The 25,000-nt window shown below is 43.9% G+C and overlaps 1 protein-coding gene across 10 annotated transcripts in view; it reads right to left on the minus strand.

Annotated features, from left to right (window-relative positions):
• Positions 1 to 25,000, minus strand: part of LOC147030164 (uncharacterized) — a 52,061-nt gene that overhangs the window by 9,393 nt on the left and 17,668 nt on the right. For 5 of the 10 annotated variants that reach the window (XM_085873926.1, XM_085873924.1, XM_085873931.1 and 2 more), the window contains 2 exons: positions 18,932 to 19,036; positions 2,381 to 2,482 (listed from right to left, as the gene is read on the minus strand). In XM_085873926.1, coding sequence (XP_085730052.1) covers positions 2,381 to 2,482; positions 18,932 to 19,036 — 207 coding nt within the window. Of the gene's footprint in view, positions 1 to 2,380; positions 2,483 to 18,931; positions 19,037 to 21,347; positions 21,369 to 25,000 lie in introns of those variants that run through there. The other 5 variants (XM_085873933.1, XM_085873928.1, XM_085873932.1 and 2 more) reach the window with 2 other exon arrangements.

Below are 25,000 nucleotides of genomic sequence, written 5' to 3' on the forward strand. Positions count from 1 at the left end.
CTTCGCATGGGAATGTAGGGCAACACTCATGTGGGACACTCCCGGAGCTGACTATCTCTCACTCTTCCAGACTCTCTTGAGCTTTCTTCTTGATCACCACAACCACTGTGAGCCCCATGGTGTTGACTACCCAATCCCTGGTGCTCAACCTTCACTCCCCAGGAGCTCAACCATCAAAAGCCCTGGTGGTGATCACCCCATCTCTAGTGCTCAGCCTTCACTGGGGTCTGCTGTCTGTAGTTCTTCCATAGTAGAAGAGATCTTTTCACAGGAGTAAACCATTGTGTGCTGGAATCATATGAAAATACGCAATTTGGTGTCTCTGTCTGCCTGTCTGTCTAGCTATCTGACTGCGATACATTAGGTTATTACTTATCCAATCTCAACCAAACTTTCCAGGGGGGCAAAGGGTCACATGGTGGAGGTTGTAGCAATTTAACTTGCCCCCCTCCCCAAGGGGGATTTCCACCTTGGCCGAACTCCGTGTTCAGGTGTATAAATATCTCAGTGTGGCGTTTCATGGAGCACACTTACCGGACATAAAAATTATTACAAAAAATACTAATGATTCAGTCAATTCTGTCAAATGTATGATTACCTTTTTCAACAGTTGTCACTAAACAGGAACAAGTTTGGAGGAAACCCGATGTGCATAAGGCATTCTATTACCGCGTCCTCCACAGACGAACGGATCAGAGCCGTCTCGATTTTCTAGGCCTCCGGGTAAGTGGCAACGATCTTTAGCTAATAAAGGTGCTTAAATTAGTCGTTACGCATCAATGATGAATTCCATTGCCTGTGGAATTTTTCTAGCAATGATCACATTTAATGTGGACTATATATGGATTGTTTATAACATATCTTGGGGCCTCATATACGATTTCTCCCACCCTTGGTTTCAAACGTGACGTGGGATCTTGCCACCGACACACTTACAGCCCAATTGTGACATATATTTGATGCAGAACATATTCCAAAGGGTTGTTAGGATTGTGTAATACTCACCTGTGTGAAATTTGGAGAAATTGGATGTACTTATACATGGGTGGTGTACCGGATAACAGTCGCTGGTCCACACACCTTTCGGAAGTAAAAGTTATTATAACCCATTAACAAGTTCCATCAAGTTGTGGTCGACTTCTGGTGCCATTCCTGATCAGATTTTTCCAAACATCCCTATCCTGCACTGCTTTCCGAGGCTCGGGCAGAGACAGCTTGGTTGCAGCCGTTAACCCATCCACGTTAACCCACACGAGGTCTGCCTCTTCCTCATCTTCCCTCAACCATAGCAAGTATGGTTGATTTCTCCAGACATGATGTGTCAAAAGCATGACAGTTTCTGTTTTAACACCAGTGCTTCTCATGTACACGGTGGTCTAATTTCTTCAAGTACTGATTTGTTTGTTCTTTGCGCAATCAATGAAATTAAAATTCATCTCCAACAGCATATTTAAAAAGTGGCCCCTTGGTGGACTGACGGTTATTTCCCCAATAGGGTGGGGGTGTGACCTTACTGTCCTGATGCAAACAAAATAATAACACAAAAAAAAACAACTAAGCAGCAACACAAGAAATGCTGATTTTTTTCAACAACGACAACACAAGAAATGCCGGAACTGATGCTGATTTTTTTCCAGAAAACTTCAGCTTTCCCAACACTGCCTTTGTGATTTGCGTTAAGTTTAGTTTCAAATATCGTTCTCCCTATTGAAGTTAAACATACTGATCAAGCCTGCTGCTTCTCTGTATCCTTATTTAGATGTCGATACTAAATCAGCATTCTGTGTTCGTTTTCTATAGTTTCCAAAGCTCAGGAAGGAGCTTGCACAAAAATAACATGCAGGAAAAAGACATTGGGAAACATCAGCATACTTTGTATCAATTACAAGTTGATAATAGACATTGGAAATTTTTTACGCTTAGAATCTCCAGTTACTCTTTAAATTTTTACCTTCTTTCCAACTCTCTAAAGGCTCAGAAGCACTTTCATCTCCCAAGTTAATTACAGATTTCAGATGACTCGCACTTTTATCATCACCCCTTTTGTGAATGTAGTCGTAGAAACAAAATAATATTGAATCTCTGCTGCCTCCTTAGTTGTATTCTCAAATCCCACTGTACGATCTCCTAACAGTCTCATGTTTGACTTGAAATTTTCTCATTCATAATTTATTTCCAGTTTCGTTACACAAGTTCAGAACAGACTCAATATTTTACCACCTGTCCACATCAATGCAAGACGATACACCATCAGGACTGAACTCCATTGAAACCACTGACAGAAAAATGGTTCACATGTGTTAACAAAACACTTAAAATAAATACAAAACACCATAAAGGCTCTTTCATGCAAGCTCTTCACAAGCTTCATATATCTCACCAGTTTGAAAACTACTTGTCATATCTGGAGGCTCTTGCTTGATCTCTGACTGAGTCATGACCTCAACATTGTTGCTCAATTCATGGTTCTGAGCATGTTCACCTGCAAAAAGATAATGATTGCAGTCCACAGGTTTTATGCAAACATGTAAGAAAGCAATCCAGGTCTTGCTCAAAACAACAAAAATAAATAAATAAGATAACAGAGGCAAACAGAAAGTTCACAGAACACTTTACCCCATGCTGTCTTGAAAAACAGAGACATGAACGGTGTCTACGAGTGGCAAATTTGATTGGTCGTGATGACGTAAAATGCCGTAATATTTTGTCTAAGTACTGCTAAACTGAAAGGTTTTAAAAGTGTCAAAAAGGCAATTTGTGTTCAATTGTATAATTAATCAAAAAAAATAAACATTTTAAGGGTTGAGGAAAAAAAACAAATTCTGGAAGTTTACAGTTGTTGACATAGCATCTTTTACACCACCATATTTAACATGTTACATTAGTTCAGTTATTTGTGTCCTTTATAACGTCCTTAAAAACATTAAGTTTCCTGTTTGGAACAATTTTCAATTTTGCTTGACTGTCAAACAGGCAGACAGAGTAAAAGGATTATTTCACTCCTCTCTGAACATGTGCGATCGGGAAAAATTCAAAGATTTGCAAAACAATGTTCGTTTTCTGATTAAAATATAACATTCAATTGAAATCAAGTTGTTCCTCGATCATAAACTGATGTTTATAGACAGGACAAACAGACAGACAGACAGAAGTAAACCAATTACTTAACCCCACTTTTTGCTTCACGTGTGTGGGGTAATCATCAGTGTAAACTTGTGTTAAATTAGTAACAAGTCTATTCATTGAGAAACACAAGAATGCTGCATGCAGGTGTTATGCACAATAAGGGAAACCAGGGACCAATGAGAGGTTGATGCCTATGTGAGATATCACACCAAACAAAACAAATATTGTTTTCGAGGGCGAACATGTTTTGCCACCAATTATTTTGTCATAATTATGAAGTTATTACACAGCTAAAGTGTGCATGGGGGAGAAGAGAATGAAACTGAGAAAAAAAAAAACAATGAGAAAAAGAAGGGATGGAAGAGAAGAGTGAGGTCAGAAGATAAAATAGGTTCTGAGTAGATAGGAGTGAAGAGATAGGTGTGATGGCCAAGGGGCACACAGGGAGAGGACGATCAAAAATTCTGCCACTTGATGCATATATACTAAATAGAAGGCTCCTTACATGAAGGTATGTGGTATCATTTTCTACTTCAGGTGATTTTGCTAAATAACTTGGATGAAATTGTGGTGGCTGATGTGGCTGTCTCAAAAGCAATATTTTTTGTCCTCTCCATAAAGGGCAGTAGTGGGGCAACTTAGCTAAATATAGCATAACAATTGTGCATTTTGTGAGGAAAGCACCAAATTTGGCACACTAGTCGCCTATGATATTATGAACAGATTTGGATATTGGGCCATCTCAAATTCAGCCGCTGATGGCTGTGGCAGCCATTTTTCAAAATGGCCGCCAGTGGTTACTGTCATGACACATATCTGCTTTACTGGAGAGGAATGCAGGTTGATAGTGAAAGTTTATTTACTAATAAAGGTCCAATACTGGTCAAAGAAAGTAACAATTTGATTTGGTTGAGAAATAAAATTAAAGTGGACTAATTCGTCTTATTAAGACACAGATTCTGCATGAAAACCAATGATAAACATTCATAGCACTATTGGCTTGGCACATGGTAGTAGAAGTGGTGTGCGTGCATATTGACCCTGGAATCGCGCACGGACACAAAGTGTGCAAACCTCTTTCGCCAAGGATGTCCGTGCCCTTGTCAGCGTCATAGAAGAGCTTGGCAACCCCTTTGAGGAAGAGAGCATGGATCTGGTTGTCCTTGATACAAAGGAAATTGCAGGTTCTGCTGCAGTTGAGAATGTCAGGAATGTGAAGAAGATTGGCCAAGAGCAGTTCCAGGCTTTCACCAGAGAATGCCTGGTGGAAAGGACCAAGCCAATTGATGATGCAATTTGTCGGAATAAGCTGAAGGTGTTTAGCACTTCCTCCCCGAGAAGTGTGAGCAAAGAGAAACAGCAGCTGGCCTCTCTCAGGAACGACGTGGCACTTTTCTCACGGCTCTACATGGGTTGCCAGACGAGGGATGGAAACCTTGAAGAGTTCTTTCGTAATGAGAATCAAGCGTGCCCTCCAGCTCTCTCCAATGGAGAAAGTCTCCGTCTAGGTACGAAGAGTGATCTCCTCAAATGCTTTGAAGAGTTCTCCAATGCCCAATCAGAGGCTCCTGATACCACCAGCCTAGTTATTGATGGGGCAGTCGTTGTCCAGATGCTGAAGCCTGCGGTAGCCAAGAACTTTGATGACTATGCCCAGGATGTCTTCATACCGTACCTGTCAACAAAGCTTCAGACTGTGTCATGCCTAGACCTGGTCTGGGACTGCTACGTTGCTGATTCACTGAAAGGCAGTGCAAGATCAAAGCGTGGAAAAGGAGTGCGTAGACGCGTGGTCGGAGCAGCAGTTATACCTGGAAACTGGTAGAACTTCCTCCGAGTGGACACCGACAAGACCAAGCTCTTTTCAAATTCCTATCAGAAGCTATCTTCAGGTGGTTTGACCAGGATGACAAGCAGCTGGTTATCACCGATGTTGAGGCAGTCCTGAGCAAGCCACCGCTGCTAGACCTGGCCTTGCTCGCCCCATGCAGCCACGAAGAAGCTGACAGTCGAATGTTGTTGCATGCATCCCATGCAGCCAACCATGGTCACCACAAGATACTGATCAAGACAGTTGACACCGATGTTGTGGTGTTGGCTGTGTCAGTGGCCCAGGGACTGCAACCAGAAGATGAACTGTGGCTAGCATTTGGCACTGGGAAGAATTTTCGGTACCTGGCAGCCCACGAAATAACAGCTGGCCTCGGACCAGAGAAGGCACAGGCACTCCCAATGTTTCACGCTCTGACTGGGTGTGTCACTGTATCTATCTTTGCTGGACATGGTAAGAAGACTGCTTGGACAATCTGGACCGTTCTGCCAGAACTTACAGACGCACTGCTGAAGCTATCCTCTGCACCAAGTGGCATACCAGACGGTCATGCACACCATCGAGAGGTTCGTCATATTGCTCTATGACAGAACCAGCACGTGCAACGACAACGACGAGGCCCGGAAGAAACTCTTCGCGAAGAAGAACAATGTGCAGCTGATCCCGCCAACCAAGGCAGCTCTGGAGGAGCATGTGAAGAGGGCGGCCTACCAAGGAGGCCATGTGTGGGGTCAAACACTGCTACCAACGCCAGAGCTGCCTCCTCCATCCAGCTGGGGCTGGGTCAAGAATGACGAGGGGTGTACGAGCCACACTGGACGAAGCTACCCAAAGCAGCCCACACCTGCTTTGAGCTAGTATCGTGCAAGTGCAAGAAGAGCTGTCTGAAACGTTGCAAGTGCAAAAAGGCCGTACTTGAATGCACAGCTTTGTGTGTGTGAGGGAGAGTACTCACAAAATTGAGAGAATATTAACAGAGCAGACTGTGTCACTGATTCAGAACATTTAAATCAGACATCTCTCGATCAATTTATATGAGTGAGATGTCGGTATTCATATAAATGAGACGCAGCCCTTGATTCGTTTGCCACCATGCTCAACAACCACTGACTTTACATAAGCGATGTTGGTATTCATATCAATCAGACGCAGCCCTTGATTCGTTTGCCACCATTCTCAACAACCAATTTCTATGAGTGAGATAGTCGTCTGGTACAACAAATAATTAGCAGCCATCTTACAAAATGGCGGCTATAGGTTATGTTTTTCTTAATTCAACTTTTAATAAATGTTCAAACCAATGTTGGAGTGAAATTATAGTAACCGCTAACGGCCATTTTGGAAAATGGCTGCCACAGCCATCAGCGGCTGAATTTGAGATGGCCCAATATCCAAATATGTTCATAATATTGTTGTGATTGACGAAATTCGCAAACCACCATTCAGGTCCCTTAGGTGAGATATCTCTGTAAGTATATGTGTAGTTAGGCCCAAACCCGTTGTTTAGAGGGAATAAATGTCATTCATTCGGGCTGCGACCCTTCTAGATAGCCGTTTTTCTTTTACTATCTTTATTTTGGACCAGCCGCCATTACTACCACCACCAACCACGTCTCAACAGCCATCACACAACAACCACCAACGGCAACGCCGCTTCACAACAACAACAACGCCAACAGCCACGACCTTTACCGTCACATCTCGCTCTCGCAACCATCGCATCGCCGCCATTTCCGCGCCGCTTGTGGGCACCGATACTGGACTCGTGCAGGGCGCGCACCGAGCAGGGGTGCAAAAGCGCCGGCCTTTCCGAAGCAAACGGATCAAAAACGACTCACGCCCACTTCTGTTCCGTCCTATCGGCGAGCGTGGGGCGATTTGGCCCTGCCTCCAGGTGCGTTGGAGTAATATCGCTATATGCAAATTCATGGATCAAAAAGCATTCACGCCCACTTTTCCTCGGTCCAATGGGGAGCCAGTTAGAGGTGAAGGGTCGGAGGTAAAGGGTCGAAGGTGAAGGAGCGAGGCCACGGGGCATATGAGGGGCTGCGTTCGTCAGTCAAGGCAGTTAAGAGTTCGGAGTCAGTGAAGAGTTGGGACGAGTCAAGAGAGGAGTCGGAGAAGGCGGTTGGACGGAGCTGTGGAGAGGTGGCGGCGGCAAAGGCGGTCGAGGGGGTGCTCGTGTCGGAGTCGGGGAGCTGCGGAGGGAGAGGCCGGCGGCGCGACCGAGGTCGTGGTGGAGACGCTCGTCGCGGGACCCGAGACAGGGAGATATCCTCCTTCCCCCGAGCATCAACAACCCCCCCCCCGTTTCCCCCCGCGCTGAGATAGTGCGAGAAGGGGGCCCCGTTCCCACCCCCTACCAGACACTGTCCGCGAGGCCCGCGGAGTCGGGGCGCCACCGCCATCTTGCGGCTCATCATCAGACGGGTAGGCCCGACGCGGTCTCGGCCCCAGGCCCGCCTACCCCCTCATCCTTGAGGGTGGTCCTTTTCTTTTGCTTTGAGTGTATGTGTTGTCGGCGCCGTCTGTGAAGTAAAACTGTATAAGTGTTGCCGTGTGCTCGGTAGTCGGTTAGATCTGCATTGTTGCATTTGCTTTTTGTGTATTATTGTGTTTCTTCTTCTTTTACATTTGCTTTTGGTGTAATTGTATATGTGTGCTTTCCGTTCATCGCGAAATAAATGTGCTTCATGTTGAACTGTTTTCCCGTTTCGCTTCGTCTTTTCCTTTATTGAATCTCCATCTTACTTCACGTAAAGGGTTGGTCGTGGGTTAAAACGCCCGATAATTAAATCGAACCGTCGAGGCCGACGATAACACCGCTCGGTTATCCCGATAGTACGGAACGGGTCGCTTAAAGTGGCCCGTGTCCGAAGTCGACCTGCGGCGAGGTGCGATCGCCCGGTCTACCCTCCGTGTGGGTACTTAGGTAGGTCGAATTTGGCGAGCAACCCTATCCCACGCGGGGGGCCGGTTGGCACGATCGTGGTGAGGCCGAAAGGTCCACCCGTGACTAGTTCCCGGCGTTAGTCCGAGAGGGTCATGACGGGATTGTCCGTCCGGTGGGCGACGTGCCGCGATTCGAGTTACGTGGCCGTTCGCACGCCGGCGGGCGCGAATCCGCAACACTATGATAGGCTACTAGTGTGCCAAATTTGGTGCTTTCCTCACAAAATGCACAATTGTTATGCTAAGTTGCCCCACTACAGCCATTTTATAGTTGGAACTGAGACTGTGCTTGCAGACCGTATGATATGATGCTCAATGTGGCCATTAACCACATATCAATAGTTATAGATTTTTCTTATTCTCCAGTAAAATATACAAGTTAGAAACAGTGCAGCGAAAAGTGACGTTTTTTTCATACAAGATCATTTTTATCTTTTTTTTTTTTTCTACGGTTTATAAGGTACATGGAAAAGCTGTCCTAAGTCCTGGTCCCAGACTAAACCGAAAGTGCTGTCTAGCTCGGCTCAATCATATACTACTGCTGCTATTAGTACTACTACCACGACTCCTTTATTAATGGCCCCAAGTACTCCTACTTTCTTGTTTGGTCAGCTGGGGAAACCTTTAGACCCAACTCTTTCATAAAACAAACTTTCAAATGAATGTGGCAGGGATTTGTAATTTGTTCAGAATGCTGGTGATAACTTGCCTACTCTTGGCAAAAGATCCATCAACTAATGCGAGTAGTCAGGTCATCCAGATTAATGTCTATCAGAGGGATGATGCTCTTTGTGATACAATGTACTGCCTGCAAAGCACCAATGTGCTAGAATATGATAGGGTTGGCAATTTAAGCAACAATAATAAACAGTTCAAAGGCAAGTGCAGTAACTCTGTTCCATCCTATTGGCCAACTTGGCTTAGCACATCTTGACAAACTCGCACTGCCTGAAAAACTGCACTTTAAAACAGTCCTGAGAGAGAGAAACAAGCTCAAATGAGCCAAGATCCTTGTCCTCTTAATGATGACGTCATAAAAACGAATATGACGTCAATGTGATGTATCAGGTTTGCGATAAATTATCTGTGATAATGCCCGGCTTGATTCCCGCAAACAAAATTCAAACAGCTCGCCTAGTTTCGGAGATAATAGGATAGGAGATATCCATTAGCGGCGATATTATGATGTCAACTTTTTTTCTACGAAGAATTTCCAAAATCGGAGATGGTTACTGCCTGCGCGTGGGCTTTCTGCATATACATGGCAAGTTTCACGAAGATCCGATGAAAACTCTGGGTTGTGAAACAAAAAATGTCACAAAATAGGAATGATGTCATAAAAATTGATATGACGTCATAGTGATGCATCATATGTGCAGTAATTCATCTCTGCTAATGCCCTGTTCAATTCCGGCAAACAGGATTCAAAAAGCTTGCCTAGTTTCGGAGATAATTTTTCGGCGATTTCCATTAGCGGAGATATTTTGACGTCATAACTTTTTTTTCTAGGAGGAATTTTCAAAATCGGAGATGGTTACTGTCTGCGCAGGGTATTTTTACATATACAGTGGGGAGAACAAGTATTTGATACACTGCCGATTTTGCAGGTTTTCCCACTTACAAAGCACGGAGAGGTCTGTAATTTTTATCATAGGTGCACTTCAACTGTGAAAGATGGAATCTAAAATAAAAATCTTGAAAATGACATTGTATGATTTTTAAATCATTAATTTGCATTTTATTGCATGAAATAAGTATTTGATCCATCAGACAAACAGAATTTAATATTTGGTACAGAAACCTTTGTTTGCAATTACAGAGATCAGACCTTTCCTGTAGTTCTTAACCAGGTTTGCACAGACTGCAGCAGGGATTTTGGCCCACTCCTGCATACAGAACTTCTCAAGATCCTTCAGGTTTCGGGGCTGTCGCTGGGTAACACAGACTTTCAGCTCCCTCCAAAGATTTTCTCTTGGGTTCAGCTCTGTAGACTGGCGAGACCACTCCAGGACCTTGAGATGCTTCCAACGGAGCCACTCCTTAGTTGCCCTGGCTGTGTGTTTCGGGTCGTTGTCATGCTGGAAGAGCCAGCCACGCCCCATCGAAAATGCTCTTGTTGAGGGAAGGAGGTTGTTGGCCAAGCTCTCGTGATACATGGCCACATCCATCCTCCCCTCAATACGGTGCAGTCGTCCTGTCCCCTTTGCAGAAAAGCATCCCCAAATAATGATGTTTCCACCTCCATGCTTCACGGTTGGGATGGTGTTCTTGGGGTTGTACTCATCCTTCTTCTTCCTCCAAACACGGCGAGTGGAGTTTAAACCAAAAAGCTCTATTTTGGTCTCATCAGACCACATGACCTTCTCCCATTCCTCCTGGATCATCCAGATGGTCATTGGCAAACTTCAGACAGGCCTAGACATGCGCTGGCTTGAGCATAGGGACCTTGCGTGCGCTGCAGGATTTTAATCCATGACGGCGTAGTGTGTTACTGATGGTTAATTTTGATACTGTGGTCCCAGCTCTCTTCAGGTCATTGACCAGGTCCTGCCGTGTAGTTCTGGGCTGATCCCTCACCTTTCTCATGATCATTGAGGCTCCACGAGGTGAGATCTTGCATGGAGCCCCAGACCGAGGGAGATTGACTGTTATCTTGAACTTCTTTCATTTTCTAATAATTGCACCAACAGTTGCCTTCTCACCAAGCTGCTTGCCTATTGTCCTGTCGCCCATCCCAGCCTTGTGCAAGTCTACAATTTTGTCCCTGATGTCCTTCGACAGCTCTCTGGTCTTGCCCATTGTGGAGAGGTTGGAGTCTGATTGATTGAATGTGGACAGCTGTCTTTTATGCAGATAACAAGTTCAAACAGGTGCAGTTAATACAGGTAATCAGTGGAGAATGGGAGGGCTTCTTAAATACAAAACTAACAGGTCTGTGAGAGCCGGAATTCTTACTGGTTGGTAGGTGATCAAATACTTATTTCATGCAATAAAATGCAAATTAATAATTTAAAAATCATACAATGTGATTTTCAGGATTTTTGTTTTAGATTCCGTCTTTCACAGTTGAAGTGTACCTATGATAAAAATTACAGACCTCTACGTGCATTGCAAGTGGGAAAACCTGCAAAATCGGCAGTGTATCAAATACTTGTTCTCCCCACTGTATATGCCAAGTTTCAGGAAGTTTCGATGAAAACTGGAGGCTGTGAAACAAAAAAGTCCACAAGAAGAAGATGAAGAACAACAACGTGAGTAAGACTTAGAGATCCTCCACGAGGATCTAAAAAAATCCTGGTGGAAAAAGTGGCATGATTGTCAGCACAAACTATTGTATTGTGAGGTATCAACAGCACTGCCAGTTTCAATGGCATTGGAGAATGGAAGGAGAAAAAGAAAAAAAAAAAAGAGCAGAACAAATATGGTGTGAGGTATACATAAAGGGGGAAAAAAAAAACACTGAAATGGCAAAAGTATAGCGACGTAATTTCAAAAGCATTACAAAACAATGTGACTTGCAATTCGATCATCATCATGATCGGCTAGGGCTCTAGGCGATGGGTGCAAAATACAGCTAGAATTGCTCAGTAAGGTGATAAAAGTATGAGACTTGACACAATTATTCTTCAACCCACACTGATTATTTTCAAGGGTGGAGCCATTGAATACAGCATGTTCCTTAGCAGCGGTTGCTAGGGAACAAATTTCCCTAGCAATGGACTTTTTAAGCCTATTTACTACATTCAGAAAGGTTGGTGCTATGTTACAGAACATCATAACGATCAGCAGACATGTTTTAAAGACAATTAGTATCATCAGAAAAAAAACAACACAATAATTAGTGTCACCACAAAACAAATTAGCATTTTCTTTGTTGCAAGGTAATGGATAAACAATACCAACTGTCTATGTATATATTTATCCTCTATTTGTAAATGATGCTTCTACTTCACATTGCCTAATGGCCTACAGAAGAGGAATGTTTTGGGTAAATAATCTATACAGGTTGTCATAATTGTTATCAGAAAGTAACAAAACATTAAATATTTAGTTGCTTAGGCCGAAGTCACATTTGCTCTACGGCTAGGATACGGCGGCCGTATCCTCCCTGAATTGACAGAAACGTGCGGCGGCCGCAGAGTTTCTGAGGTGGCCTCAGGGTGGCCCTACGCCGTATGGCTATCTTTTACAGGCCGTAGGGGTCGCCGTGGAATTATAGCGCGGAGTTATAATTTTTTTCATTTCTACGTTGGCCATAGCAATCGACAAGCCGTAGCCGTGATGTAGATGTGTTCCATGTCGACCGTACGTAGGGCGTACGGTGGGCTTGCGTTATTCGTGCGGCTGCCGTAGGCTTTTATCAATGAAAAATGAATTTTGCCAACCCCCCAAAAATTACGGCGGCCGCACTATTTCCACGGTCACCGCACGGTGGCCTTGCGGTCTGTGTGACTACCTGCGGGCAACGCAGGGTCTATGCACGGTTCCCCTACGCCCGCAGTGCGTCCTACGTACGGCCTCCGTGGCAGTCTGCGTCGACCGTGCATCCACCGTGCGCTACCGCTAAAGATCGGAGCATAGGTGTTTGCCACCAGTGTTGGGCACAAAATCGATAATCCGATAACAGATAATTATCAAAGTTTACTTTTTTTTTTTAATCGGACTATTATCGGAAGTTAACTACCATTTATCGTTATCGGGCCAGTTAACTTCCGATAACTCGATTTTTTAGTCCGATAATGTCCGTTATTTTTTTGTCCACTAACATTTTTATCGTTTCCGGGTCGCATTTGGCCATTTCCGGGTCGCACTTCACCGTTTCCGGGTCGCATGTTCTTGGTATGTTTGTAAGGTCGTGCGTCTCATTTTTTAATTAACGGTGCCTTCCTGTTTGTGTGCGCAGTGTTCCGCGGACCTATTCCCGTTGCTCATTCGGTAAGAAATGGACATTAATTTGTTTGTTGGATTCACATTGTGTCCTTGACCCATCCCGTTAACCTCCCAATGCATGTTGGACTCCGTCCGGTTAAACGTACTGTGTGTGCTGTGTGTCGCCTTGCGGGCACCTTGAGGCTACCTTGCGTCTGCCTTGAAAATTCAATGGCCGCCGCAGGGACGCCCTAAGCTCACCGTGCGACATCACATCAAAGACCGTACGGCACCCTCACGTTTTCGGTCTCCACGATTTCTAAATACCCCGTGCGGCTCCCCGAAAAATAAAAACATATGTGACTGCTACATTGTGTGACCGTGGAAATACTGTGGCCGCCCTATAATTGCTAGTAACCGTAGATTTTGTATACCCTACGGCCGCCGAGCCAAATGTGACTTAGGCCTTAGTAACCTATTTACCATGGCAACCATCTGAGTACACATAGAAGACTACCTGTGAACACGGGATTCACTTAACTCATTAACTCAACTTAAACATAACAGTCTTGTTATCAATAGAAGACCTTCTTCCTGGAAATATAATGAAAGCAATGGTATTTTACACCATACATCAAATCAAAACATTGTTGCTACACAATACATTCACGGTAGCAACCAGCAACGAGCAACTGTCAATTATGTTGTCACCTTGGACTTTCTTTGGACCTTCGCCATAGCTTTAAGCATTGTCACAATCTCACCTGCATGTGCAGTAAACAGTGCATTGTAAGTGCGCTCGTACACAACTGCAGTCTACACCTGCTCCTACATGCACACTTCAGCAGCTCTGGGCAGGATGCACTGGCTTCTGGCAGATTTGTCCACAGGGGCTTCCACTGTTCTGGGCAAGTCCATCTTCACTCAGCAGGAGAGGGTAACTGGCGATATGGCATGGGAGTACGCCCCAAGTAGTGCCCACCTTGCAATACTGCCCTCCTGATATGTTGCTGTAGGGCAGCCTTGGTGGGAGGAAGGGCTGACATCTGATGCCCTTTGCGTGTGAATAGAAGCTTCCTAACTTCGTTGATTGAGGCACATGTTGATGTCCTGTCATAGAGAAGGAGAGTGAAATACTCTAGGGAAGCATCTGTCTCTTCAGATATTTGCTCTGGTGAATCGTGCAGCTCAAAGAAGGCTCTAGTGAACTCATCATGTGTTTCCCACACTTTCCATGCAGTCTTCTTTCCCACTTGGGCAAACTAGGATACAGTGTCGCAGCCTGTGAAAGCGTGAAACACCGGAAGTACTAAGGATTTTTGTGGGCCAAGTGATGCACATATCTCATGAGCCGGGATGAAGTGAAAGTCCTTTCCACTACCGAATGCAATCCAGAGTTCTATCCTTCCTAGCTGCTGTACAGCCGCTACCGTTAGCACAACTACATCGGTATCCACTGTTCGAACAAGGATCTTGTGAAAGCCCTGCATGACAGCGTCAGCGACATGTACCATAATCCTGGAATCTGCTTCCTCGTGATTGCAGGAAGCAATGTTGGTCGTGTCTCGTGCAGGTACACAGAGTACAGTATCACCATCGGTAACAACAAGAGGCTGCTCTGCTGATGCACTTGCTATCAGTTCATTGTTCAGAAGTTTAAACAACTCTATCTTGTTGCTGTTCAAGAGAAGGAACTGCTGCCAGTTCTTTGGTATGGGGCTGGACACCTCCACACGTCTCCGTTGACTTGGGCCCGTAGCACATTTTTCTCTGGTCTCTGCCTTTAGACTGTTGTCGAAGTATTGATCCCAGACAATATCTACTCGTAGAGCCTGATTTTGCTCTCTTTTGATATGTGGAACAAACACCTTTGCGGTGTACTCGCCAAATGTCTTGCATCGTCCATTTCGAAGAATGTTCATGAGTACAGCACCATCCATGACGCTCACGTCTGTGTCTAGCCTTACATCACGTGTATATTCTACATGTCTTTCAAGACGATCTATGAGATCGGACTTCTTCCCTGGCAAGAGTAACTGCCCATAGGAAGAGAGAGATAGTGGAAATGGATGATTTTTGTGGCTGAAAAAATTGTCCAAGTCACCGTCTCTTGTCTGACATGCAACATCCAGCCTTGTGAAGAGAGAGGATTCACTTTTGAGAAGATTGACCTGTGCCCCTGTTTTTTTGGACCTTGTTGCTTGTTCGTTGAACAGTACTACCTTGTTCCTGGTGATGGTGGCTGTTATTGGCTTTATGTTTGCCCTGAGGTGTTCATCCACAAACGTTGCATACTGCTCTTGACCCATTGATTGTATAGTGGTGAGGCACTCGATTGACTGCTGGTCCATTATGTCCTTTGAATGGAGTCTCAGAAGGTCCTGGCTTTCTTCCTCAAATGGGCTCCCCATGCCCTCGATTACATTTGCCAGTGCATTCACCTGTTTAGCAAGTAGCTTCTGGGTGGCATCAGTTTGCTCATGATGGTTTCTTTGGCTATCACTTTTTATTTTCCCTACCATGGATGACTCAAATTCAGAAACGATGCGGACAACTTCCGGCCCTGCTACTGCCCATCGTAAAAGAGCGTCGGCATCCTGTGTCAATCCAATTATTCCCCCTTCATCCTTCATCACGCCGTTATTCTGCTCATGGACATGGTCAATGGCGATCAGGGAGAATTTTCGCTGGGACTTGGCAATGACGAACTTGCCACGCTGGAATTCCTGGGCAACATCAGGATGGGTTCTATCAAGGCTACACATATCTCTCACGTGAACTGACATCCAACGGGCGTAATGGGTGTGGTTGAGACTGAAGAACCAAGGTGTCAATCTAGTGAGTGTACCTACGTACAAGTCAAAGTCACCCATACGCAATGAACGCACAAATGCCAACACAAGCAATTCCAGTTCAAGACATGTGAACCAATACAGGAACTGTGGACTTTTATTCTTCTGCCGTGTGCACTAAAGGCTGAAACTCTCTGGAGGACCTTGTGGGTTGGTTGTGAGATACACTTCATATGCCTTCTTCAGGAGCATATATAATGCACATGCAGTGACTTGGTGGGCATGTCGGGTACAGGTGACATGGGATGCCTTCAGGAACGATTCCACAATGCCAGGAGTGGCAGGTTCTGCCTCTTGGAGAGCTTCTACCCAACCACTACCTTCTCACCAATGACCCAAGACTTTGTTGCAGGTCATCTCTGTGTGAAGTCCCCCAAGAAGTATGACAAACTTGTCCTCACCATACAGCTTGTCCATAGACCATTATAGCTGTTTCATCTTGGCAAACAGGGGCTGATCAACACATATCACTGGAATCTGGCCAGGGTTGACATGTTGCACAGCTGCCTGAATAACTTCAAAACAGTGACGCAACATCGAGGGGGCATGACATTGATGGATGGTAAGATGTCTGGTTCTGCTATTAGACTGGCGTGGTATACTGCCCAAGATATGTTAGACTCAGAGGATATTTCATCTGCATACAGATTCTCAACATGACTCAGCCAGTCATATTCTTTCTCCATCTCTTTATTCAGAGTGTTGCAGGAAGATGTCAGGTTACCAGCAGTGAGTGGAACATAGACATCATTCGATGGCAGACCTGTAGGCTTTATTTCACTGTAAGCGATGGGTAAGTCCTTCACCATTCTTTGCCCCTTTAAAGGTGCTATTGAATGGGTGAAACCACGGTCGGTGTCATCACTCGTGGTACTCTCGGTGGTAACATTCTTGAACAAGGACAAACTTGTGCCGTGAAATGATCCGGTGGAGGTAGCTGAGCTTGGATTGTGGTCAATATTGTCCACCGCTGCGGTGATAAACTGACCTTCCTGGATCTGGGGAGGACAGACTGTGCCAATCTGGTGATAATACTTGCAGACTTTATTTCCTAATGATGTGATTATATCCATGATACGATCATATGAGGCTGACACACCAAGGGCAAAGAGGCTATCAACCAACTGCCGTTCCTTGGTTAATGCATGGGCCTTAAGTCCCAAGTTGACTGGTAGTGGCGTCTCCCGATCTTTGCTGTGATAAACTTGCGGTACTTTCCCATAGTCCCGGCGCCTCTTGATGCAGCTGAACACAAACAGCTGAGCAATGGTGAGCACTGGTTGACTGAGGTTTGTGTTGCTCGTTTGATCCTTAATATTTGACCCATTGATGAGCATGCTGACTGGTGACAAAAGCGACTGCGGCACTGATTCCACTTGACTGGTCTGGTCGAACGACCCTGAGAATGTTACCTTTTGCGTAAAAATGTCACGTCGGATCGTATCGGCAATTTGAGTCATCATGACACTCTGTTCATCTCGATCAGTCTGATATCCTTGTCGCAGGACAGTGCCTATATCATCCTCATAGGCCATGAACACATCCCTCCCTTCCTTATAGGCTTTCATACCTGGGAGATGCATGAAAATTCGGTCTTTAAGGTGCGTACTATTTACTCGTGAGGTAACAGCCACACCAAGCTGATCCAGCCTCTCGGTGTATAGCTTGGTAAGAGCAGCAAGCCTGAACACCTTAATGTCCTCATCTTGTCTCCTCTCCTCTATGTAGGATATCAGCTCCGCTAATGTGATGCTTTTGCATGTTTGATCACTTGAGGTACCTGGCTCCTGCGGGACCATTCCACGTGCTCTGTTGTACAAGTTGGTGAGGCATCTTGTATGATACTTTTCTTCAAGGGCAATAAGGTCTCCTGCACTTAATTTTGCCAGAAGATCCTCATCTTGGAGCTCATGTGCACACTTCTGCACACGGAAATCTACTTGGAATGTGGAGACTTCATGAAGTTTCTCATTTGTTTCCGGTTTGGAACAAAATAAGCACACAGGGCTTTTGCTGTCTTCAGGTATGTAGGTATGTGCTTCTCCAGTACTGCTTCGTGTGAAAATCCGCTTAGAAGTTGTTGCTTCTTCATTAGATTTGCGCCTCCGCTCCTTGGCACGTTCCAGTTTACTTTTACCAAACTTCAAGTTACAGGATTTATGCCACTTTGCATTCTGTTCCATTAATGTGGACTCCACACCATTTCCATGGTCCAATTGTGTGAAATCTATTTGTACTGGCATGCAGTGGAGTTCATTAAATTGAAGGATGTTCTCAGCTATGGTTTTATAACCTGCATCAGTGGGACATGTCAATTGTTCTTTGCTGTCTACCTGACAAAGGACACATTTAGACGTCAGTTGTCAGGGTATCTGAAGGCAAGGGGCTTGCCATTTTTAAGCATGCAGGGGTAGGTTAGTTGACCATTACCACATCTTCCACCACCAAATAAGAAGCTATACATACCTGCACAGAAAAAAACCAAAAATTCAGGGATATGATTGAATAAATAATTAACAGGAGCATGCATTCATTGTTTATTATTATTGTCCTCCACAAATAGGCAAAAATAAGCGAGAGGGGAATGCTCAGATGGTGATACAAACAGGGAAATATGTTGCCCAGCATCGGTTATGAAGCCTTCCGCAGTGAACAATTGCTCCAGAGTAATGTTAGCATAAGGAGTAAAATTTTAGATATTAATATACATTATTGATTGTTTTGAAAAATTAGTATGCAGACATCCTATATACTGGTTGCTAAGGAAAAATATGTTGCCTAGCAACCATTTTAAGCCTTTTGCAGTTGACAATTGCTCTAGAGTGATGTAAATATGACGGGTAAAGTTATAGATAATAAAATACGTTGTAATTGATAAGTAAAATTGGTCTGCAGGCATCTTTTGTGCTGGTTGCTCAGGAAAATATGTTGCCTAGCAACTAAAATTAAGCCTCGTGTTTTTGACAATTGCTCCAAATTGATGTTTAAATGAAAATTGAAGTTGTAGATATTAAAATACATCATAATCGTTGAATAAAATTGGTCCACAGTCATCCTATGTGCTGGTTGCCAAGGTAAATATGTTTCCTCGTGACCGTTGCTATGCCATATACAGTTCACATTGGCTCCACCCCTGAAAACGTTCAGAATGTTGTGTTGACCATTTGTGCAAAGTTTCATGCTTTTATCGCAATCTGAACAATTTTTGACCCCTCGCCTTGACTATGATACCTATGTCAACACATAATACAACTATTCCATTAAAAGATTAAAGAAAGAAAAGAGCTATGGAAGTCAATACCCTCTTCGCAATCCTCAACCCTCGACTCCCAGAAATACTCGTTTTCTTCATTTTCTACATGTGGCATCCAATTTTCAGCTTCTGTTTTAACATAAAATAGAAGGTCTGTGGAGACACGTGATTGCAAAAGACAAGTAAGGAAACAAGAATGTTTATATTGCACAGAACAATAAAAGAGCAGTTATGTTTAAAAATATATATATATATATATTTTATGATAATATGTGGCACAGAAACGTGTGTGACTATAACGTAGCTTGTAAGCCAGAGTAGCTTGACAAAAGAAAGTGAGAGGGATACACAAAAGGTTCGTGGAACTGCAAATTGTACGACTTAATGATCACCCCTCGAATACGAACTTCTTTGAGAAGTATTTTTCTATGCTTTGGTGATCCGTCCAATCGTCAAATCTTTTAATTATCCCATTCATCGACCCAACTTGGCCTCCTCGCTGATCAATTTTAATTGCAATTTATTTCACCACATTGTTTGTGTTTATATTTACATTTGGCAAAGTCTGAATGGGTACGGTGTTCTGTGGATCTGTTTATTCGCACCCGTTGGACTGAATCTGAAAAGGGGGCTTATGGGTTTGCTCTCAATTTTCATGTGTGTACGTACGTGCGTCTGCAACCATATCTCAGACATATTTTGACCGATTTTATTCGTACTTGGAACACAGATAAGGAATGACGGCTTACATATGCATGTCATTCTCTTTTTCGAGATCAGATCCAAGAGGACCGACTGGTGGGTTTTTTTTAGTTGTTAAATTATTTTTTTTTTTTTACCGATATTGAACACGTCCTCAACCATTTCTCAGACATGCATTTGAAGATATTGTTCAAACTTAGCACACAGATAACAACGAATGATGGCTTTTATACGCATGTCATTCTTTTTTGACATCACATCCAAGATGGCTGACGGGAAGCCATTTTAGTTGAAAAATCCCGATGTTGAACACGTCCTCAACCATTTCTCGGACATGTATTTACCGGTGTTGTTCAAACTTGTCACACAGATAAAGAATGATGGCATAAATATGCACGTTATTTATATTTTTTGAGATCAGATTCAAGATGGCTGACTGGCGACCATTTTGTGACTTAAATGTGTCCCCAACCATTCCTCAGACATGCATGGTCCGCTTTTCTTCAAACTTGGTTCAAGTACAGCACAGTCATGCGACGCTTAACGACGTTCCGGGCAACGACGAATCGCTTATACGACGGATCTGCCAGCCCTGGAAAAAAAATGTCGCTGAAAAATTCCTATCGCCGAGTGATGTAGCCTCATATAAAAATAGCACGCACAATTATGTACACTGTACACTGTACAGTACATAATACCTCATAATGATAAGAAACAACAACAGTGTGGCCCTGTTATAATGGGATCGTTGAGGTCCATAAAATGTCATCACGAAAAAAGCAGGGTCATGCTAAATCGGGATTCAAGGAAATCGGCTTTCAAACTGAACCAATGTTTCCACGTTTACCTTCTAGCAAGTAAATTAACTTTGAATTGAAGAATTCCATGAATAAATCGTTGTTGTTAGTCCAAATTGAAACACAAATTGATTTTTGGTGAAGCTTTTTATGTTGTTAAAACAATCGCACTGTTCCGAAAATATATCACACAATTGACAGGTGCTCGTTTCTTCATTTGTAAATTATAACATTGATGCAATGATTAAGTATTTATAAAATCCAAACCCTATTTATTCACCTTTCTATAATCGATGCGAGAGGAGATTGTAAGTTGCTGCTAACAACACCGATGGCCGTTATGAACAGCACAAAGGTAAATCTAACGGGTCTTCCGTCTCTCTTGGATGTTTGTTGCAATTGCCGACAGTATTCAGTACAGTAACATGCTGTACAGGTTTGTATCCGAGGAGCAATAGGCTACACCATATAGCCTCGGTGTCTAGGTTTGTGTAAGTACGATGTTCGAAAACAAAAACGAAAAAAATGATGTTCGCACAACGACGACGTCGCTTAATGACGCATTTCTCAGAACGTAACCCCGTCGTTAAGTGGTGCATGACTGTACATGATGGCATACACATGCACCTCACTTTATTTTGCGATCTAATCAAAGATGGCTGACTGGTAGACTGGTGGCCACTTTCGTTGTAAAAAAAAAAACTTGAATGGAACACATCCTCAACCACTTCTCAGGCATTAATTTACCGATCTTGTTCAAACTTGGCACAAGCACACGTGCACCTCACTTTATTTTACGATCTGATCAAAAATGGCCAACTGGTGGCCATTTTAGTTGTACAAAGATGTGGGCTAGCTCCAACTCTGTACAGCAGAATTACTAAAACAACAGGGCTATGACATTTTATGTCTATTTTTACTCGTTTTACCCGGATCTATCCGATTTACCAGAGATGTTAATTTACCTTAACAGAGATGTTAAGGGGACCAGAGACAGAGATGTTAAGCTCGAACACGCCGTGTGGCAAAATGGCGCTCGTCCATGTGTCGCAGCCCTCACGCATGCAGCCATGGTGTGTTCAGACCCCGCGAGGTTGACTGCACCAGAGCGAAAGATCGATGGTGGGTTTCAGCTGGTTTCTCCCGAGATCCAGTATACAAGTCCAGGCCTGGCCTGTTTACCAGACAAGGCCAAATCAAGGTGTTGGGCTCCGCAGGCTGGGTCCATGGGATTCCAAGAAGTCATTGAGCCATGAGGTGAGTAGGGACAGTCAGAGGCGCCGTCACTGGACTCTGGATGAACCTGTCAATGTGCTCCTCACGAAAGCCGATCACGCCCCACCTCGGCGCTCAGTTTCGCCACTGCCTTCCCCGGTGCTCCTGCAGTCTTTTCCTTCACTCGCTCACCTCAAAACCGACTGGCTCCTCCCTTCAGTTTCACTTCCTTCTCCAGGCCACTCCCCCTCTCAGCGCTGGGCGGTGACTATTGTCCGGAGAGAGGAAGGAAGAAGAAGAAGAACCTCTCGGTCCACCACCAATGTACCAACGATGAACAGCCTCTTACACCTCCCGACACACATGTAGTGTCCATTTACCGAACAACCTGGCTAAACATGCATTTAATGGGGGATCTGGGCTAATCCTATATTTAATAACACACTAAGGGCCATTTCTGCAACACTATTATGTGTAGTCTTCACAAAGAATTCCAAAGTGATAAAGCTAAAAAATATATGCAGATAAAATGAGAATAATTTAGATTAACCCAGAAAATCAGATGATTCTCAGTTGTGCAAGTATTCAATACCCTTTGTCTAATTTACCCTAAATCACTTTAGGAGCAAATAATTTATTTGAAAGGATACAAAATAACTGTAATAGGTTTCACCTGCATGTAATCAGTGGTTTAACTTAAAAACTAAGTTACCCCACTTATCTAAGGAGCTTCAAGGTGCAACTCACTTGGTCAACCAACAAGGCAAACATGAAGACCAAGGAACTTTCTAAAGAAGTCAGACATAAAGTGGTGGAGAAGAACTGTTCACGAGAGGGTTACAAGAAGATTTAAAAGTCACTCATTATCCCTTTGAGCATGGGGAAATCCATCATTAATAAGTGGAAGACGGATCATACCACCAACTCAGACTCGACCCAGATCAGGTCACCCATCCAAACTCAGCAGTTGGACAAGCATGAAACTGGTTTGGGATGTCACTGTAAATCCAACAATGACTTTGAAAGACCTGCAAAGCTCTACATCCAATATGGGGGTGAGTGTTCATCAATAAACAATATTCTGTTCCCTTCACAAAGCTGGTCTTGATGGACAGGTGGCAAGAAAGAAGCCATTACTGAAAAAGACGCATATAAAAGCTCATATTGAGTTTGCCAAAAAGCATCTTATATACTATTTCCGAGTTTGTGGTTTCGTGTCGCGCTATCTTCGACTTTGTTCTGCGCTCAAGTGACGAGATATTCGGCTTACATGATCGCAAAGACCATATGAGGTGCATGGTACAAAAAAAAGTAAATAAAATGGTTCTGAAATGACAATGCTATAACCCAAAACATTGTGCATCAAGAAGTAATTTGAACATTGTATTCCACTTACTGCATTAAAGTAAAATTACTACTGATACGCTGCATCAGTTCCTTTCTCAAACACACCCACCCCAACATGTCGTGCAGAGCGTGGGTTATGCTAGTCTTAATGATACTGCAGGCATATGGATAAACGTTTTGTGGTCAGACGAGACAAAAATTGAACTTTTTGGTATATATTCAGTGTTACGTTTTCCACAAGCCTAACACTCACTGTGCATCACTCAGTCAACTCCATCCTGACTGTCAAGCATGGTGGTGGCAGCATCGTGTTTTGGGGCTGCTTTTCATCAGCAGGGACTGTTAAGCTTGTCAGGATAGAAGGGACAATGGACAGTGTGAAGTGCAAGAGAATTCTTGATGAAAACCTGCTCAAATCAGCCATGAATCTGAAACTGTGTAGAAGATTCACATTCCAGCAGGACAATGATCCAAAGCACAAAGCGAAAGCCCCACTGGAGTGGCTGAATAAGAATAAAATAAATGTTCTTGAGTGACCCAATCAAAGTCCTGACTGGATCCCAGATGAACATTTACGGTGAGACTTGAAGATTGCAGTCGATCGACGATCCCCATCAAACTTGGCAGAACGAGAGCAATTTTCAAGTGAAGAATGAGCAAAGACTTCACCATCTCACTGTGCACAGCTGGTAGAGACAGACCCAAAAAGGCTACTAGCAGTCATTGCTGCAAAAGGTGCTTCAACCAAATACTGAACGAAGGGGCTGAATACTTTTGCAACAAGTGAATTTTGATTTGTAGATGATTTTTTGCAGATATTCCTGACATGTAACCTCCTTCAACTATAACAGCATTTACTTTGATCTCTTCAGTTATAAATACAAATGTTCATTTGGAAAAATTGTTTCTACATAATTCATCTAAATGTGGCATTATTCGTCTGGGTTGACACCTTTGCTGGTCACTGTATATCCAGAGAGATGGCCATGATCTCATGTCTGACAATGAGGGCCTTTTCCACAGCCACAGAAAATGTACCTGTATCCGTATTCACATCCATTGTTGGGAGAGTCGAAGCAGCATGTCCAACATGGAGTGGCTTGGTCTGAAAACAAATTGGTGATCTGAGATGAGGTTGTTGGAGAAAAAGAATGATTTCCTATAAACTGTGATTATGGATTCCATGACCTTGCTGATGATTGGAAGTGAGCTGATCGGTCTGTAGATAAGGGGATCAGTTTTTGCTCTTTTTTATGCAGTGCAGTGATGTTGGCAGATTTCAAAGCAGATGGAAGATGACCGACATGGACAAATGACAGGGTGAAAAGGGCATGATCTAATGCTGTCCAATCCAGTGACGGAGTCAGAGTCGAGGGTTGAAAGAACCTTCTCAGATGGAAAAGACACCGAGTCCAGAAGCATTTGGGTATGACAGGGAAGGATGGATTCAGTGAGTAAGGGGTTGGGGACACAAGATTTGGAAGCAAACACAGAATTGAGACATTCAGCCTTCTCATGAGCGGAGTCGGCTGTGGTGCCCTTTGAAGAGAGGGAAGGGATCGAAGGGGACCATACTCCAGGGACAGACTTAAATCGCCACCAGGTTTTAGAGGAGGGAGACAAGTTTGAAAGTTCAATCTTGACGTTGGACAGATGTTGTTTTCTGACTCTCCTGAGTAGACACACACTTGTTGCGGACCTTTTGGAATGCATTGAGATTTCTTTTCGTCAGATTTGCTTTCAAGGAAGAGAATACAAGTTGTTTCAGTGCAACTGCCTCACCACAGAATTCAGTGTACCACGGGCATGAAGAATGGTAGGGTAATTTAAGGTGCGGTGTGTGTGTGTGTGTGTGTGTGTGTGTGTGTGTGTGTGTGTGTGAGAGATTGAGAGAGAGAGAGATTGAGAGAGAGAGAGATTGAGAGAGAGAGAGAGATTGAGAGAGAGAGAGAGATTGAGAGAGAGAGAGAGATTGAGAGAGAGAGAGAGATTGAGAGAGAGAGAGAGATTGAGAGAGAGAGAGATTGAGAGAGAGAGAGAGATTGAGAGAGAGACT

This window comes from Eptatretus burgeri, chromosome 3 (genome assembly GCF_056783735.1).
Source record: "Eptatretus burgeri isolate ZD-2024b chromosome 3, Ebu_testis_v1, whole genome shotgun sequence".
NCBI classification, from domain to species: Eukaryota; Metazoa; Chordata; class Myxini; order Myxiniformes; family Myxinidae; genus Eptatretus; species Eptatretus burgeri.